The sequence below is a fragment of the Schistocerca serialis genome, unplaced genomic scaffold (genome assembly GCF_023864345.2).
Source record: "Schistocerca serialis cubense isolate TAMUIC-IGC-003099 unplaced genomic scaffold, iqSchSeri2.2 HiC_scaffold_897, whole genome shotgun sequence".
NCBI lineage: Eukaryota > Metazoa > Arthropoda > Insecta > Orthoptera > Acrididae > Schistocerca > Schistocerca serialis.
In genome coordinates this window covers 2,000,423-2,014,237 of record NW_026048515.1, presented here as the reverse complement: position 1 = coordinate 2,014,237, position 13,815 = coordinate 2,000,423, and the positions used below count along the sequence as shown (strand labels likewise).

The 13,815-nt window shown below is 44.0% G+C and overlaps 1 protein-coding gene across 1 annotated transcript in view; it reads right to left on the bottom strand.

Annotated features, from left to right (window-relative positions):
- Positions 1-1,852: 1,852 nt before the first annotated feature.
- The window catches only part of LOC126452537 (phosphatidylinositol-3-phosphatase SAC1-like), a 78,964-nt gene continuing 67,001 nt past the window's right edge, over positions 1,853-13,815 (bottom strand). The window contains exon 13 of the mRNA XM_050091097.1: positions 1,853-2,099. Coding sequence (XP_049947054.1) covers positions 1,951-2,099 — 149 coding nt within the window. The 3' untranslated portion in view covers positions 1,853-1,950. The remainder of the gene's footprint in view (positions 2,100-13,815) is intronic.

The window sequence follows — 13,815 nt, the reverse complement described above, 5'->3', positions numbered from 1 at the left end:
GTCTCATGTGCAGAGATAACTTTCCATTAGAAAGCATACAACAAATGATATGCAACCATTTATCACACTGCCATGCACATCCATGTTGTCAACAGCTGCATAAATTGGCACTCTTAATAATTTCACAGTGCAATAACAAAATTTAAAATCACCCTGTGAATCTAGCTTGCTGCCCAGTAAGTTGATGGATGACAATTCTCCTTACTCTGCTTCTTTAGCTTTTTACATTCTATCTTTTCAATTACCACAGTTATTTGATATTCTGGTGCAACCTTTTCTCTGACAAGAACCACTTCCGAAATCTCGCCAGTCATAAAATATTTTCATCTACAATGATCAAATCTTTTCACAGTTGCTAATGTGTCTGATATAATGTATTTGGGCAGTTGTCAATTGTGATTCACTTGCTGACCACAGCAGTACTGCAACAGTATTTTTTTTTTAAACCTGCTTCTACTCCTCATCTCCTGTAGTGTAACAGTCCCTTTGTGAAGGATGGCAGAGCTATAACCACAGGCAGCTACTTCGAGTTGGATATTTCTCGAACTAAAGGGGCAGGGATGGAGAGGAATTAGAGAACATAAATATTAAAGCTGCAAACAAGGATGGAAGCTGTATTAAAGAAATGAAATTCATGGTATGGTTAATGGATGCTTCCAAAAGAAGAAACTTTCAAAATCAAAGTTTTTTCCTCAAGGATCTGTGAAAAATGACAGGATGAAAAGTTATGCAGAACCAAGGAGCAACAGATAGCAACTTTAAAGTAAATGCAAGTGCAGGCAGTGACATGATAATGTGTGGAACAACTGGGCTTTATTTTCTCATTCTTGAATAACAAGTCGTTTAGAGAAACTTTTCCTCTCTTCACTTTGGGATCTTAGAATACATATTCATTATCCTCCTTTCCTATTTAGCTTCAAAATGAACTGAATCTCTCTCTCTCTCTCTCTCTCTCTCTCTCTCTCTCTCTCTCTCTCTCTGTGTGTGTGTGTGTGTGTGTGTGTGTGTGTGTGTGTGTGTGTGTGTGTGTGACAGAGAGAGAGAGAGAGAGAGAGAGAGAGAGAGAGAGAGAGAGAGGAGGGGGGGGGGGCTGGTTGGTATATCCTCTACTACTACACTATCTTAACCTCTGGACATATGTACATGTATATACAGAAGGAGCTTCATGATTACCTGTGATAAACACAGAAAGAGGTGAACAGAAAACTGACAGTTGGATACAACCCTAACAATTGATGCAACGAGCAATATATTGTACGACAAAAAGCAATATATTGTATAACAAATGCACACAGACTATCTGTGAACTGCCAGAATCAAATCTGGCAAAATAACTAAAAAATGTGAGTGACCAAGATTCTAACTGCAAAATGAAACAAATTCTACTTTCTAATTTGCTCAGTACCAAAAGTTAAGTCATAAAAATTGCAGTTTTGGTTTTAACAGGAAATAGTACCTAATGTATAATTAAAGAGGTTATGCATTAAAATTGTACTTAGTACAAGAATATGGAATATTATTCATTTTTTGAACAAAATGAGACTGCAGAAAAATATTTCTGCAGATCTCTTATTCATATCACCTAAACGAAAGACTACAGGAAACCACAGACTATATTTCCTGAAATGAATGCTAACTTCATTTCTTAAAAGTAAATCTTTCTATTTAGTTAAAAGACTAAAAAGTTATGTGGACTGCCTCTTCACAGTCTATCTATAGTCTGCTTAAACAGAAACATGTAATTGTGTTCTTTTGTTTACTACCATGCTTTTCAGAAGATATGTTAGACTGAATGTAGATACATTCATGTAGTAGTACTTGAAGTGGCAAGGTAAAATTATGCTGCTCCATGTACAACAAAAAATATGTTTACTAGAATCTATCACTGTTATGGAAATGGTACTTAGGAGTGACAAGAATAACTGGAATTAGCAATAGAATTATCTACTGCTATTCTAAAGAAAGCGCTGAGGATCCTCTGAGTTCACACAGCTTTGGATAATCCACAAACTCAGTGCCATATATCATAATTATCATTGAGGTCACAGATACCATTGATGCCCAGAACAGTAAGTACAGAAGACTCTCTGTGTTATATTCTGAAACAAGAAAAAAGAACATTTTTTTATTAATACTGGCAACAGTAAGATAGATAAATCAAAGTACAACTTTAATATTGTTTATTCTTAAATACTGAAGTCAGAAACTGTACATGGAAAAAAAAAGCCATTGTAACATGATTTTTTTCCAAAATGTTATTGTTCTTCCTTTGATAAAAGCAAAATCATCAAACAATGGAATATCCAGGCTGGAATAATTGTTCAGATTCACTGATGACATCTTCATGACTGAGGCTGAGGGCAACCTTATCCACATTCCTGCAGAAGAACATCTACACCTTCTCCTCCATTCACTTCACCTGGTCTTCCTCAACCCAACGAGCTGCATGTTGATGTCCCCCTCTAAGATGGCAACATCAGTACCTCCGTCCATATCAAACCTACCAACCACCAGCAATACCTCCACTTCAACAGCTGCTACCTATTCCATACCAAGACAGTCTAGTTACCCATAGCCGTCACATTTGTACTGATGAGCAGTCTCTCTTCAAATATATTAAGTGAATCTCAGTCTTGTAAGAATACAGATCTACTATGCTTGTCTCTACCAATCACCTACCACCTGCTACATTCCACACTCCCACCATCTGGCCACAAAGAGGCAGTCCCCTCATGACTCAGTACTATCCATGTCTGGATCAAGGGAATCACATTCTACGCCAGGATTTTTAATACCTCTCATCGTTCCATGGAATGAGGAATGTCCTACACAGTATCCTTCCCACTCCTCCCATAGTGGTGTTCTGCTGCTCACAGAATCTATGTATTACCCATGTCTGTGGTTAGCACACTGGACTCGCATTCGGGAAGACGATGATTTGAACCTGCTTCCGGACGTCCTGATTTAGGTTTTCCGTGATTTCCCTGAACCACTTCAGGTAAGTGCTGGGATGGTTCCCTTGAATGGGCATGGCTGATTTCCTTCCCCATCCTTCCCTAATCCGAGTTTGTGCTCCATCTCTAATGACCTTACTGTCAAGGGGACTTTAAAACACTAATCTCCTCCTCCTCCACTTCTGCTCCCTTCTTCTTGCTTCATTGCTCCTATCCTCACAGTAGATCTAAATGCATGACCTGTCCCACACATCCAACCACCACCACCCCCCTACTCCAGTTCAGTCACAGGTATCATCAATCCTATCAAAGGCAAGGCTATCTGTGAAAGCAGTAGTATGATTTACTAACTAAGTTACAACCACTGCACTGCTTTCTGTGGGCATGAAAACCAATAAGTTGTCTGTCCACGTCAAAGGCCACCGACAAACTGTGACCAAAAGAGAGCTGGATCACCCAGTTGCTGAACATGGTGCCCAACACCATTGCTTCACTTCAGTGACTGCTTAACAGCTTGCACCATCTATACACTACCTACCAACACCTGTTTTCTGAACTGCACAGGTGTGAACTCTTCCGGCCATATATCCTATGTTCCTGTAACCCTCCTGGTCTCAACTTTCAGTAGTCGTCGTCTTCCACCCACCTAGCCCCTTCCCTGCTTCCATTCCAGCACTAAACAGCCTTCTATTCTACCAGCACACCCACTAATCTCTTGCCGCTGCCTCTACTTCTCACCTTTTCTGCCCACCCCCTCCTAAAATTTCCCAATTATACCCAGCAGCCCCGGCACATCCCTGCATGCTCCCAAAAGCGGACTGCATCCTCCCCCTCCCTGCCCCAGCCTCTTCCTTATCTACAGACTGCCTCTACCATCAGGCACAGTTGCTCACAGTCTGGTCTCAGGGGCCAGAGACAGTAGTCAAGTATATGTGAATTGTGCCCGAGTGAATCTGTGTGTGTGTGTGTGTGTGTGTGTGTGTGTGTGTGTGTGTGTGTGTGTGGACTTGACTTTAGAAGAAGGCTTTTTGGCCGAAATAATAAATGTATAGCTGTCTTTTGTTGTGTCTGTTCGTGACTTAACATCTTCTCTATATGGTGAATAGCCATCTATCCCTTTGATACAAGTAACTTTTTAGAATGCTGTTTATAGTTCTAAAAATCTCTGAGAATGTGTATAAAATGAGATCGAAACTGAATAACCTTTGTTTTTATGAAAAGTATTTTTGTTAAATACATATACTTTCATACATTCTAGCTCAGTTGATTTTCTTTGTCTAAGAAAAACAGAATTCATGGGATCAAATTTTTGCAACAACAAATGATGATAACAAAAATAAAAAGGCTTTGGCTTGTTAAGTCATGACACAGTGATTTCAGGAATAAGTATATTCTTTTTGGGTTATTCATGTAAATAATCCATGAGAGAGACTATATTTTAATAGGAACAGATTTAGAAATCACCTTTAAATACTGAAATACTGATATTGAAATCATAGTATTGATACGGAAAATACTACAATAATAAGCAAGTGAAAGCTTTAGATGAAGTTAAATGGACTGGAAATAAATCTGGAGAAAAAATAAATGACGAATATAACAAAGCAAATAACAGATGTGGAAAATAAACGAAACTTAAACATGGACTAAATCTCTTAAGTAAGCACGGACCAGGGCTAAAGAACTTAATGAGAGGGGTAGTTCAGAAAGATCCCACAAAAGATACTTGATTAACAAGAAATAAAAAACAGCAAATGAAAAATTTATACACAGAAAATGAAAAATAATTGAACTAATTACATCACATAATCTAGAACCACCTTGCAGTTAAGTATAATAGTTTTTCAGGCACGAAAGAATGTTTGCAATGAACCGATAACTGAAAGACGGAAAGGGTTCAACATCCAGTTGATGATGAGGTCATTAAAAATGGAACAATAGCTCTGACTGGATTGTGACGGAGCAGCAGAAATCACCAGCACCCTTTTCAGAGGAACCACCCAACCATTGCCTTAAGTGAATTAGAGAATAACAGGAAACCTAAATCTGGATGGCCACACAGAGCATTAATACTTGGTATGTAAGTCCAGTGTGTTACCTCTGCACCACATTTCTCACTTGATAACTGAAGGCAATACAAGCACAAGAATGTGGCTGCAAGTTGGAGGGACTACTGTAAGAAATTACATAGTGGCACTACATGGCACAAGTGTTAAAAGATTAATTGTTGGTGGGTCCAGATCTCAGAGATGATATTCTGAGAACATAAGTTTGGAGACTGCTAGGACCATGGAGAATAAAAAATCACTTGGAGTTGAAGATTCCCAATAGAAACACTCAAGGCACTTTTCTGGGGTCAATGTTATTGGAGGCACTACACTGACTTGTGTAAAAAGTTATGAAACCAATGTACTGCCAGAGGATTTTAAGTAGATGTGGTCGGACAGATAACAGCTACACAATGTGGACAATTCTGCCTTTTTCAGAACTAACTTATCAGCAGACAGGTGCAATCTGAAACGCCTAATGTGCAGAGTAAATCTGGTTAGGAAAACTTTAAACAAAAAGAACCACAAACATCAACAAAAAATTTGAAATATAGATCTTTGTCTGGAGAGGTCTCCTTTATAGGTGTGAAACAGACAATTGCAATGGTGAGGGAAAGGATGCTTTTGAGGTAGTTGATACCAGTGAATGCTTAAAATATTGTGGATAACAAAAATTACTGATGAGTGTATCTAGAGGGCATTTTATGCTTATGGGGCACCATGAAAACGTAAGAGGGCTACTGCTTGGGTTTGTTACAGATGCACAGCTTCTCTCTCTCTCTCTCTCTCTCTCTCTCTCTCTCTCTCTCCCCCCCCCCCCCCCCCCCCCTCAACCCCCCCCCCTCTCTCTCTCTCTCTCTGCATGCATAATTATCTCTATTTCAACCTGCTTTTTGTCTTCAAACCTCTCTCCCTGTACAATCTCTCTTTAAACCCAAATATTTCACGCCTCCATAACCAAATTTACTACTCCGCAATATATATATATATATATATATATATATATATATATATATATATATATATATATATATATATATATATATATATATAATGGAAGGAAACATTCCACGTGGGAAAAATTATATATAAAAACAAAGATGAGGTGACTTACCGAACAAAAGCGCTGGCAGGTCGATAGACACACAAACAAACACAAACAAACACAAACATACACACAAAATTCAAGCTTTCGCAACAAACTGTTGCCTCATCAGGAAAGAGGGAAGGAGAGGGGAAGACGAAAGGAAGTGGGTTTTAAGGGAGAGGGTAAGGAGTCATTCCAATCCCGGGAGCGGAAAGACTTACCTTAGGGGGAAAAAAGGACAGGTATACACTCGCACACACGCACATATCCATCCACACATACAGACACAAGCAGACATATTTAAAGACAAAGAGTTTGGGCAGAGATGTCAGTCGAGGCAGAAGTGTAGAGGCAAAGAAGTTGTTGAAAGACAGGTGAGGTATGAGTGGCGGCAACTTGAAATTAGCGGAGATTGAGGCCTGGCGGATGACGAGAAGAGAGGATATACTGAAGGGCAAGTTCCCATCTCCGGAGTTCGGATAGGTTGGTGTTGGTGGGAAGTATCCAGATAACCCGGACGGTGTAACACTGTGCCAAGATGTGCTGGCTGTGCACCAAGGCATGTTTAGCCACAGGGTGATCCTCATTACCAACAAACACTGTCTGCCTGTGTCCATTCATGCGAATGGACAGTTTGTTGCTGGTCATTCCCACATAGAATGCATCACAGTGTAGGCAGGTCAGTTGGTAAATCACGTGGGTGCTTTCACACGTGGCTCTGCCTCTGATCGTGTACACCTTCCGGGTTACAGGACTGGAGTAGGTGGTGGTGGGAGGGTGCATGGGACAGGTTTTGCATCGGGGGCGGTTACAAGGATAGGAGCCAGAGGGTAGGGAAGGTGGTTTGGGGATTTCATAGGGATGAACTAACAGGTTACGAAGGTTAGGTGGACGGCGGAAAGACACTCTTGGCGGAGTGGGGAGGATTTCATGAAGGATGGATCTCATTTCAGGGCAGGATTTGAGGAAGTCGTATCCCTGCTGGAGAGCCACATTCAGAGTCTGGTCCAGTCCCGGAAAGTATCCTGTCACAAGTGGGGCACTTTTGTGGTTCTTCTGTGGGGGATTCTGGGTTTGAGGGGACGAGGAAGTGGCTCTGGTTATTTGCTTCTGTACCAGGTCGGGAGGGTAGTTGCGGGATGCGAAAGCTGTTTTCAGGTTGTTGGTGTAATGCTTCAGGGATTCCGGACTGGAGCAGATTCGTTTGCCACGAAGACCTAGGCTGTAGGGAAGGGACCGTTTGATGTGGAATGGGTGGCAGCTGTCATAATGGAGGTACTGTTGCTTGTTGGTGGGTTTGATGTGGACGGACGTGTGAAGTTGGCCATTGGACAGGTGGAGGTCAACGTCAAGGAAAGTGGCATGGGATTTGGAGTAGGACCAGGTGAAACTGATGGAACCAAAGGAGTTGAGGTTGGAGAGGAAATTCTGGAGTTCTTCTTCACTGTGAGTCCAGATCATGAAGATGTCATCAATAAATCTGTACCAAACTCTGCGTTGGCAGACTTGGGTAACCAAGAAGGCTTCCTCCAAGCGACCCATGAATAGGTTGGCGTACGAGGGGGCCATCCTGGTGCCCATGGCTGTTCCCTTTAATTGTTGGTATGTCTGGCCCTCAAAAGTGAAGAAGTTGTGGGTCAGGATGAAGCTGGCTAAGGTGATGAGGAAAGAGGTTTTAGGTAGGGTGGCAGGTGATCGGCGTGAAAGGAAATGCTCCATCGCAGCGAGGCCCTGGACGTGCGGAATATTTGTGTATAAGGACGTGGCATCAATGGTTACAAGGATGGTTTCCGGGGGTAACAGATTGGGTAAGGATTCCAGGCGTTCAAGGAAGTGGTTGGTGTCCTTGATGAAGGATGGGAGACTGCATGTAATGGGTTGAAGGTGTTGATCTACGTAGGCAGAGATACGTTCTGTGGGGGCTTGGTAACCAGCTACAATGGGGCAGCCGGGATGATTGGGTTTGTGGATTTTAGGAAGAAGGTAGAAGGTAGGGGTGCGGGGTGTCGGTCGGGTCAGGAGGTTGATGGAGTCAGGTGAAAGGTTTTGCAGGGGGCCTAAGGTTCTGAGGATTCCTTGAAGCTCCGCCTGGACATCGGGAATGGGGTTACCTTGGCAAACTTTGTATGTGGTGTTGTCTGAAAGCTGACGCAGTCCCTCAGCCACATACTCCCGACGATCAAGTACCACGGTCGTGGAACCCTTGTCCGCCGGAAGAATGACGATGGATCGGTCAGCCTTCAGATCACGGATAGCCTGGGCTTCAGCAGTGGTGATGTTGGGTGTAGGATTAAGGTTTTTTAAGAAGGATTGAGATGCAAGGCTGGAAGTCAGAAATTCCTGGAAGGTTTGGAGAGGGTGATTTTGAGGAAGAGGAGGTGGGTCCCACTGTGACGGAGGACGGAACGGTTCCAGGCAGGGTTCAATTTGGATGGTGTCTTGAGGAGTCGGATCATTAGGAGTAGGATTAGGATCATTTTTCTTCGTGGCAAAGTGATACTTCCAGCAGAGAGTACGAGTGTAGGACAGTAAATCTTTGACGAGGGCTGTTTGGTTGAATCTGGGAGTGGGGCTGAAGGTGAGGCCTTTGGATAGGACAGAGGTTTCGGATTGGGAGAGAGGTTTCGAGGAAAGGTTAACTACTGAATTTGGGTGTTGTGGTTCCAGATTGTGTTGCTTGGAATTTTGAGGTTTTGGAGGAAGTGGAGCTGGAAGTGGGAGACTGAGTAGATGGGAGAGACTGGGTTTGTGTGCAATGAGAGGAGGTTGAGGTTTGCTGGAAAGGTTGTGAAGGGTGAGTGAGTTGCCTTTCCGGAGGTGGGAAACCAGGAGATTGGATAGTTTTTTGAGGTGGAGGGTGGCATGCTGTTCTAATTTACGGTTGGCCTGTAGGAGGATGCTCTGAACAGCCGGTGTGGATGTGGGAGAGGAAAGATTAAGGACTTTTATTAAGGATAGGAGTTGACGGGTGTGTTCATTGGCTGAGTTGATGTGTAGGTGAAGGATTAGGTGGGTGAGGGCAATGGATTGTTCAGTTTGGAACTGGTATAGGGACTGATGGAAGGAAGGGTTGCAGCCAGAGATGGGAACTTCAAGTGTGAGGCCTTTGGGGGTAATGCCAAATGTCAGACAAGCCTGAGAAAATAAAATATGCGAGCGTAATCTGGCTAGGGCGAAGGCATGTTTGCGGAGGGAATGTAAATAAAACTTAATGGGGTCATTGTGGGGGTGTTGTGAGGGTGACATGGTATTAGAAGGTGGAAAGTGTAACATGAGGTGAAATGAAAATGAAAATAAAAATATATGGGGAGAGATAAAGGTGAACCGGAAAGAAACTGGAGATCTGGAATGAAAAAAGGGCGAAAAGGTGTTGGTTACAGCTGGGCTGTGTTGGACTTGGGTTGGTAGACAACGATGTGCATAAAGGTTAGGTGGTTGTGTTGCCGCCAAAACACGTTAAAGGACGGAGAAATTCGGGAAAATTTCGAAAAAACTGCGTGTAGTATATTAAAAGGAGTGGTATTGTGGTGGCAGATTATGAAAATGAGGCTAACAATTGTCTGACGAAGAAATAATGGCGTTAAAACCTGTGGGAAGCGGCTAAAAATGATCAGTGATGTTGGAAAAACGGAAATGGAAATAAAGCGAAAGTTATTAGAACTGGCCGAAATGGTTGTTTAAAAGGTGAAAGGAGCTGTTTGTGAACAGAAACGGTGGATATTATAGCGGCGGTAGTGCTGAAAGCGGCAAAAAAATATTTTTTTGGTTATGGTTTGGAAGTGGGTTACGTATTATTGAGTATATATATAGGCGGGATAAAATAGTATAGCAGATTACGGTAAAAAGGAGAAGGTGAATACAAAGTGAAACTACTGGCAAAAACAGAAAGAGGAAAATAAGACGACAGAAAAGATTTCGAAATGCAACAGTGACAATAACAAACGTAATTGTTGGATTCAAATTAATGATATCAATATAATGGAAGGAAACATTCCACGTGGGAAAAATTATATATAAAAAAACAAAGATGAGGTGACTTACCGAACAAAAGCGCTGGCAGGTCGATAGACACACAAACCAACACAAACAAACACAAACATACACAAACATACACACAAAATTCAAGCTTTCGCAACAAACTGTTGCCTCATCAGGAAAGAGGGAAGGAGAGGGGAAGACGAAAGGAAGTGGGTTTTAAGGGAGAGGGTAAGGAGTCATTCCAATCCCGGGAGCGGAAAGACTTACCTTAGGGGGAAAAAAGGACAGGTATACACTCGCACACACGCACATATCCATCCACACATACAGACACAAGCAGACATATTTAAAGACAAAGAGTTTGGGCAGAGATGTCAGTCGAGGCAGAAGTGTAGAGGCAAAGAAGTTGTTGAAAGACAGGTGAGGTATGAGTGGCGGCAACTTGAAATTAGCGGAGATTGAGGCCTGGCGGATGACGAGAAGAGAGGATATACTGAAGGGCAAGTTCCCATCTCCGGAGTTCGGATAGGTTGGTGTTGGTGGGAAGTATCCAGATAACCCGGACGGTGTAACACTGTGCCAAGATGTGCTGGCTGTGCACCAAGGCATGTTTAGCCACAGGGTGATCCTCATTACCAACAAACACTGTCTGCCTGTGTCCATTCATGCGAATGGACAGTTTGTTGCTGGTCATTCCCACATAGAATGCATCACAGTGTAGGCAGGTCAGTTGGTAAATCACGTGGGTGCTTTCACACGTGGCTCTGCCTCTGATCGTGTACACCTTCCGGGTTACAGGACTGGAGTAGGTGGTGGTGGGAGGGTGCATGGGACAGGTTTTGCATCGGGGGCGGTTACAAGGATAGGAGCCAGAGGGTAGGGAAGGTGGTTTGGGGATTTCATAGGGATGAACTAACAGGTTACGAAGGTTAGGTGGACGGCGGAAAGACACTCTTGGCGGAGTGGGGAGGATTTCATGAAGGATGGATCTCATTTCAGGGCAGGATTTGAGGAAGTCGTATCCCTGCTGGAGAGCCACATTCAGAGTCTGGTCCAGTCCCGGAAAGTATCCTGTCACAAGTGGGGCACTTTTGTGGTTCTTCTGTGGGGGATTCTGGGTTTGAGGGGACGAGGAAGTGGCTCTGGTTATTTGCTTCTGTACCAGGTCGGGAGGGTAGTTGCGGGATGCGAAAGCTGTTTTCAGGTTGTTGGTGTAATGCTTCAGGGATTCCGGACTGGAGCAGATTCGTTTGCCACGAAGACCTAGGCTGTAGGGAAGGGACCGTTTGATGTGGAATGGGTGGCAGCTGTCATAATGGAGGTACTGTTGCTTGTTGGTGGGTTTGATGTGGACGGACGTGTGAAGTTGGCCATTGGACAGGTGGAGGTCAACGTCAAGGAAAGTGGCATGGGATTTGGAGTAGGACCAGGTGAAACTGATGGAACCAAAGGAGTTGAGGTTGGAGAGGAAATTCTGGAGTTCTTCTTCACTGTGAGTCCAGATCATGAAGATGTCATCAATAAATCTGTACCAAACTCTGCGTTGGCAGACTTGGGTAACCAAGAAGGCTTCCTCCAAGCGACCCATGAATAGGTTGGCGTACGAGGGGGCCATCCTGGTGCCCATGGCTGTTCCCTTTAATTGTTGGTATGTCTGGCCCTCAAAAGTGAAGAAGTTGTGGGTCAGGATGAAGCTGGCTAAGGTGATGAGGAAAGAGGTTTTAGGTAGGGTGGCAGGTGATCGGCGTGAAAGGAAATGCTCCATCGCAGCGAGGCCCTGGACGTGCGGAATATTTGTGTGTAAGGACGTGGCATCAATGGTTACAAGGATGGTTTCCGGGGGTAACAGATTGGGTAAGGATTCCAGGCGTTCAAGGAAGTGGTTGGTGTCCTTGATGAAGGATGGGAGACTGCATGTAATGGGTTGAAGGTGTTGATCTACGTAGGCAGAGATACGTTCTGTGGGGGCTTGGTAACCAGCTACAATGGGGCGGCCGGGATGATTGGGTTTGTGGATTTTAGGAAGAAGGTAGAAGGTAGGGGTGCGGGGTGTCGGTCGGGTCAGGAGGTTGATGGAGTCAGGTGAAAGGTTTTGCAGGGGGCCTAAGGTTCTGAGGATTCCTTGAAGCTCCGCCTGGACATCGGGAATGGGGTTACCTTGGCAAACTTTGTATGTGGTGTTGTCTGAAAGCTGACGCAGTCCCTCAGCCACATACTCCCGACGATCAAGTACCACGGTCGTGGAACCCTTGTCCGCCGGAAGAATGACGATGGATCGGTCAGCCTTCAGATCACGGATAGCCTGGGCTTCAGCAGTGGTGATGTTGGGTGTAGGATTAAGGTTTTTTAAGAAGGATTGAGATGCAAGGCTGGAAGTCAGAAATTCCTGGAAGGTTTGGAGAGGGTGATTTTGAGGAAGAGGAGGTGGGTCCCGCTGTGACGGAGGACGGAACGGTTCCAGGCAGGGTTCAATTTGGATGGTGTCTTGAGGAGTCGGATCATTAGGAGTAGGATTAGGATCATTTTTCTTCGTGGCAAAGTGATACTTCCAGCAGAGAGTACGAGTGTAGGACAGTAAATCTTTGACGAGGGCTGTTTGGTTGAATCTGGGAGTGGGGCTGAAGGTGAGGCCTTTGGATAGGACAGAGGTTTCGGATTGGGAGAGAGGTTTCGAGGAAAGGTTAACTACTGAATTTGGGTGTTGTGGTTCCAGATTGTGTTGCTTGGAATTTTGAGGTTTTGGAGGAAGTGGAGCTGGAAGTGGGAGACTTGAGTAGATGGGAGAGACTGGGTTTGTGTGCAATGAGAGGAGGTTGAGGTTTGCTGGAAAGGTTGTGAAGGGTGAGTGAGTTGCCTTTCCGGAGGTGGGAAACCAGGAGATTGGATAGTTTTTTGAGGTGGAGGGTGGCATGCTGTTCTAATTTACGGTTGGCCTGTAGGAGGATGCTCTGAACAGCCGGTGTGGATGTGGGAGAGGAAAGATTAAGGACTTTTATTAAGGATAGGAGTTGACGGGTGTGTTCATTGGCTGAGTTGATGTGTAGGTGAAGGATTAGGTGGGTGAGGGCAATGGATTGTTCAGTTTGGAACTGGTATAGGGACTGATGGAAGGAAGGGTTGCAGCCAGAGATGGGAACTTCAAGTGTGAGGCCTTTGGGGGTAATGCCAAATGTCAGACAAGCCTGAGAAAATAAAATATGCGAGCGTAATCTGGCTAGGGCGAAGGCATGTTTGCGGAGGGAATGTAAATAAAACTTAATGGGGTCATTGTGGGGGTGTTGTGAGGGTGACATGGTATTAGAAGGTGGAAAGTGTAACATGAGGTGAAATGAAAATGAAAATAAAAATATATGGGGAGAGATAAAGGTGAACCGGAAAGAAACTGGAGATCTGGAATGAAAAAAGGGCGAAAAGGTGTTGGTTACAGCTGGGCTGTGTTGGACTTGGGTTGGTAGACAACGATGTGCATAAAGGTTAGGTGGTTGTGTTGCCGCCAAAACACGTTAAAGGACGGAGAAATTCGGGAAAATTTCGAAAAAACTGCGTGTAGTATATTAAAAGGAGTGGTATTGTGGTGGCAGATTATGAAAATGAGGCTAACAATTGTCTGACGAAGAAATAATGGCGTTAAAACCTGTGGGAAGCGGCTAAAAATGATCAGTGATGTTGGAAAAACGGAAATGGAAATAAAGCGAAAGTTATTAGAACTGGCCGAAATGGTTGTTTAAAAGGTGAAAGGAGCTGTTTG